This window comes from Octopus bimaculoides, chromosome 12 (genome assembly GCF_001194135.2).
Source record: "Octopus bimaculoides isolate UCB-OBI-ISO-001 chromosome 12, ASM119413v2, whole genome shotgun sequence".
Lineage (NCBI taxonomy): Eukaryota > Metazoa > Mollusca > Cephalopoda > Octopoda > Octopodidae > Octopus > Octopus bimaculoides.
The window spans coordinates 59,904,156-59,910,518 of record NC_068992.1 but is presented as its reverse complement, the minus strand read 5'-3'; the positions used below and the strand labels follow the sequence as shown (position 1 = coordinate 59,910,518).

Sequence of the window (6,363 nt, the reverse complement as noted above, 5' to 3'; positions counted from 1 at the left end):
TATATATATATATTCATATATATATACATATATACATACATATATATATGTATATATATATGAATATGTATATATGCTGTATGCTGGTAGAATCATTAGCATGCCAGGCAAAATGTTTAGTGGTATTTATGTTCTGAGTTCAAATAGCACCATGGTCAACTTTGCCTTTCATCCTTTTAGGATCGATAAAGTAAGTACCAGTTGAGCAATGGGTTCAGTATAATCAACTTGTCCCCTCTCCGACATTGCTGGCTTTGTGCTAAAATTTGAAACCAGTATGTATTTTGGCAGTGGTGCCCCAACATTACTGCAGCTTCAGAGCTGATACTAGTTGAAGAGCATATATATAGAGATGGATGGATGGATGGATAGACAGACGGACGGACAGACGGATGTGCAATGGATTTCTATGCACAGTTTGTGTATTGTGTTCACCAAATTTATTTGCAGAGCATTGGTTGGCCTAGGGCTATAGTAGAAGACACTTGTGCAAGGTGCCACTCAGTGGGACTAAACCCAAAACCACATGATTGGAAAAGAGAGCGTCTTATCCATAGAGCAATGCCAACTCAATTTTGTCTTTGTTTTGTTTTCTGTTTTTTTATCTTTTCTGAAAATAATATAACGAGTTCCTTGACCGATTCCATATATGCTGACATCTACCAAAATAATTACCATTCTTCATTTGTCTCTTCTTTCAGTTACCACGATACAAAACATGCCAATATCCTTAATTCGTTATGGATGATATCTATAACATTCCTATCTATTGGATATGGTGATATTGTGCCAAACACATATTGTGGACGGACTATAGCAATTGCAACAGGGGTTATGGTGAGTACAAATTACTGTATCTCTTCTACATGTCACTTCTGAACCAGTAATAAACAACAATTGCGATTTTATTCATTTTTCATTTATTTTCTTAGTTTTATTTTGTTTTTGTTTTTTTTCATTTTCTTTTCTTTTGCTATATACAGAATAAGATATCTTTGTTATAATGTATCTTGTTATGTTATATAATTAAGAAAGAACATTGATATACAGGAAGTATTATACAATATGTGTTTTATACAATATACTTATAGAGAGAGAGAGAACCTATATCATGTTATATACAAGTGTAACGTATCTCAGCTTGACTCATGGTTAATTGTGGGCTGATGCTTCTCTCTGTGATGTCTGTACATATATGTAGCCTGTGTGTATTGGTGTGTATGTGTATATACTGTATATGTGTGCATGTGTACATGCACACTATGCATACATACATATGTATATATTTATATACACACAGAGAAATGTGTGTGTGTGTGTGTATATATATATATATGAAATATATACAACAGCTTTATATATATATATATATACACATTTATTATTCTTAAACAAGAATATTATTGACAGTGACACTTCAAAGTTTCAGTCAGATAAGCCATCATCAGACTGTGATGCATTGAAGTTAATCTTGGTTCTACATAGTCTTTGTTGAGTTAAAATCTTCCTTGGGTTTGAATGGAGTAGTAAATTAGGTTGTAGGGTGGCTTGTGATGGAATGGTGTCATGGAGAAATTTTTATTGATTAAATTTCAATTGTGTTATTGTATAAAAGTTGTTAGTCATTATGGGACTTTGTAAGCAGGTATGTTTAGGCATGTCTCCTTCAAGTCATAGGATTGTTTTTCAGTGATTCACAAAAACAAATTAGGTTGGTCTAGGAAGTGTCAGTAGTCTTAATTATTTGGGGTTTTGCTTATTTTATTCCTTTCCTTTGAAAATATAAATGTCAAAGGTTCAAAGTTTAGTCCAGTACTTAAAAACTTAGCAATTGCGTGTGTCAACATTTTTGTTATGGAATTTTTTAAGGGTTCACAAAAGAATGGAAGTAAGTGGTATGTTTTGGTTAGTCAGTTTCTTTATTTGTTGTTATTTGGGGCATTTCCTGTTTGTATTTGGGAGGTAAGGGTTATTAGTCTTGCCTGTCATGGTGTTTTTAGCATAGAAAGTTGCATATATTGTGCTTTGAGTTCAAAAAGAGGATGTGAGTAGGTTGTTGGTCGATATATTTCTCTCTAGGGGTTCTTTGTTCTATAAGCAATTTCATTAAAATGTAAAAATTTTAACCTTTGTGTTTTATGGAGGCAGAGTTTGTTCAATGTGTTTATAAATATTTCTTCAATTCTGTTTCAAACATGGGTATTTTATAATATATTATTTTAGGCCTATGTATATGTGAAAGCTGGACATTATAAAAGCTGTGTATATACTCATGTATAAAAATGGGAATAAAATTTAATTTCAAAAATTGATTTATATAAAGCCAAGATTAACTTCAATACATTGCAGTACGGTGATGGCTTGGCTGGCCCAATCTTCAAAGTCATTGTCAATAATATCTTTATATAGAGTTACTCATCAGATTAATGTACAATTGTTTTTAATATAGCTGAGCATATATAAATATATACATACATGTAGACATATATACACATATACATATATGTACACACACACATATATACAGGTATATATATTTATGCATGTGTGTGTATGTGTGTGTGTGTATACATCTATATACATACATATGAATACACTTACACACATATATGTGCACATGTATGCACATATGTATATATATATATATATATATATATATATATATATATATATATATATATATATGTGTGTTTGAAGAGTGGAATTTATGGTATTATCTTCAATTCCTTATTTACATGTGTTTCATCACTACATCATTCAAAAGTAATACTTTTAAACCTTTGCCTGATAAGATGCATATAGTTTACATATACTTTGTTGTAATATTACAATTTCGCAGTATTCATATTTATGTTCATGATAAAAATATTCCATGTGGTGTTGAAACACACATAACTAAAGAATCTAACACAATATCATAAACTCTGCAGTTTATACTATATTCTGTAATTAATTTATCAGCCCTGGAATCTGAGTTTGTATGGATTGTTTCTTTTAAGGTAAGCTGTCTACACACAGACACTTTCGTAGCCAGTATTCAGAAGAATGCTCACTGAAGAACAAGATTGGATTTATAATCACTAATCATCTCTTATCTGCTATACATGCATATATGTACATACATACATACATACATACATACGTGTGTGTAGATATATACACGCATATATATATGTATGTATATGTGTATATATCTACACACACATATACATGCATATATATATATATATGGGTGTATGTATGTATGCATGTGTACATATATATATATATATGTGTATATATATATATATATATATATATATATATACTTACATTTATACACACACATGCTCGCACATATATATATATAGATGCATGTATGTATCTATATATATATTTATAATATTTATATTTATATACATACACACACACACACACACACACACACACACACACACACACACACACACACACACACACACTCATGCACATATACACATTAGAGAGTTCTAGTTGCTCTGGAAAGCAATAGAGTAATTTGAGATTTACACTAAACATTGAGTATTTTTACCCATTTTTTATATAAACTCAAACATAATTACAGGCATGTGTGTGAGTGTGTATGTGTGTGTGTGTGCACTAAAGAGTCATGTGTACACATAATTACCTCAGTTATATCTAAATGTAATAATTATATATATATATAATATATGTATATATATCAAAGAAATGCACTGTGAAGTGTGTCATATAACCAAAGATTAGGTTAAGTCGTGGTTTCTCCATTTTATTCCCATATACAGTGGAGTACAATGCAGGCATCGATGTTTAGATCCACTATTATGCAGAATATACATAGAAAACATACATGATATTCAATGCTTTATAGGACATACTTCGCTTTCGGCAAAATACTGTTATAATTACATAACAGTTGTAACATTATGCAATCTTGCTTTTTACCTCATCAGCACTGACGAGGTGAGGTGCCAGATTGTATAATGTTCCTACAAATGTTGTGTAATTATTATGGCATTTTGGTGAACTGTGTGTATGTTCTATAAGACATTGAATAGCATACCTGTCTTTGTCAAGGTCAACTTTGCCTTTCCTCCTTTTGGAGTCGATAAAATAAGTACCACTTGAACAATGGTTTTAATGTAATTGACTTTCTTATTCCCCTGAAACGGCTGGCCTTGTGCCAAAATTTGACGTCATCATCATCATCATCATCGTCATTATTATTATTAACGTTATTTTCTGATTGATTTGAATTTTATTTCATCTTCCGATTATTATTATTTATACATATATAAATGTAAGTGTATATATATATATATTTATATATCAAGAGAGAGAGAGAGAGTGAGTGAGTGAATGAGTGAGTGAGAGAGAGATAGATGGCTAGATAGATAGATAGATAGATATACATATGTGTGTATACATACACATAAACATACACACATATATGTGCGTGTGTTTATATATATATACATTTATATGTATATACACACACATAGATATATATGTATATATGTATATATATTTGCACATAAATGCATACATACATACATACATACATATTCACATACATAAAAGGCACACAATGCAGCACTAATTAAAATAAAGTGTGTGTCTATATAAGTCCAAGAACGATGTCAAATGAGTGTACAGCATGTGTTTCTGCATGTTATACTTCAGCAGCTACTGAAAGCATGTCCATCGTTCATATGTGTTGTGTATTTGCCATTATTTGTAAACAACAAAAAATACATTTGCTGCAGTGTGCAAAGCTTTGTCAAGCTCACATAAATTATCATACATTCACTATAAGGAGAATTTTTCTTACAAGCCAGCTAATGTGCAGTTAATATCTATTCCATAATTGAGTGTACATTAATCAATTAGATACAAATGTACACCTCATCATTTTAATCATCAATGCTCTGTGTGGTTTTAATTGATAAATTTCAGTTTAATGAAGCATAACAACACAGAACCACATGACCTACAGTCTAATGACACTATTCATAATCCAGATTTGTGTGTTACACCCACATTGTGAATGGATTTGGTAGACAGAAACTAAAACAAGCTTGTCATATATATATATATATATATATATATATATATATATATATATATATATATATATATATATATATATATATATACATATATATATATGTATATGTTTGTGTGTCTATGTTTCTCCCCCCCCCCATCACATGACAACTGATGGTGTGTTTACATCCCTGTTACTTAGCGGTTCGGGTAAAGAGACTGATAGAATAAGTACAAGGCATACAAAGAATGAGTCCTAGGATCCATTTGTTCGACTAAAGGTAGTGCTCCAGCATGGCTGCAGTCAAATTACTGAAACAAAGAAAAGTATGTATAAAAGAATATCATCATCATCATCATCATCATCATCATCATCATCATCATCATCATCGTCGTTTAATGTCCGCTTTCCATGCTAGCTTGGGTTGATATATGTATGTTTGTGTGTGTTTGTGTGTGTGTGTGTGTGTGCGTGTGTGTATATATATATGCAATATATATCTCTACATAGATCTACATATACCTGCAAAAGTTCACACTGAGCACACATGTGTATGTGTATATGTGAACATCTATATACTGAATCTCCTTGATTTTTTTCTGAATCTCCTAGATCTCAAATATTTTTTCTGAATCCCCTTGACTTGTATATATATATATATATATATATATATATATATAGATGTGTTTGAGTGCGTGTTTGTGTTGTATATTTACCTGTGTGAGCTGGTGTACATAAAATATATATACATACACACACACACACACACACACATATATATGCACAGATACGTACACACACAGCGTCACATAGACACATGCATGCACGCACAAACACATGCACAAATGCATAGAATGAAAGAAAAATTCAACTGTGGTTGTGAAATTTGAACTCACAATCTAGAGGTTGGGAACAAGCACTGCTATGTATTGAAACTCATACTTTAACAACTTTTCTGATACACTGTTTGACTCTCACTCCGGAGTCTTAGGAAAAGAAAAGAAAAAGAAAAGAAAATGGCCACATTGAATAATGTAGTCCCAGATACATTATGTCTGACAAAGACAGGATTGTTATAGCCAGGAGTCCTTTGATCATGGGTGTGTTTGATCAAAGCTCAGAGCCAGCTTGGTGCTAAACAAGCACAATAACAACAACAACAGCCACACCACCACCACCACCACAACCACCACCACTACCACCACCACCACCACCATTACCACGACCACCACGTCCAACAACAACAACAACTCTGTAATATATCACTTGTACTCACCCACTTTGATTTTATGCATACATTAATATATATATATATATAT

General features: G+C 31.6%; 1 protein-coding gene across 1 annotated transcript in view; it reads left to right on the top strand.

The window, feature by feature from the left end:
* LOC106880106 (small conductance calcium-activated potassium channel protein 1) overlaps positions 1-6,363 on the top strand; it is a 514,884-nt gene that overhangs the window by 314,409 nt on the left and 194,112 nt on the right. The window contains exon 6 of the mRNA XM_052972057.1: positions 702-837. Within this exon, the coding sequence (XP_052828017.1) occupies positions 702-837 (136 nt within the window). The remainder of the gene's footprint in view (positions 1-701; positions 838-6,363) is intronic.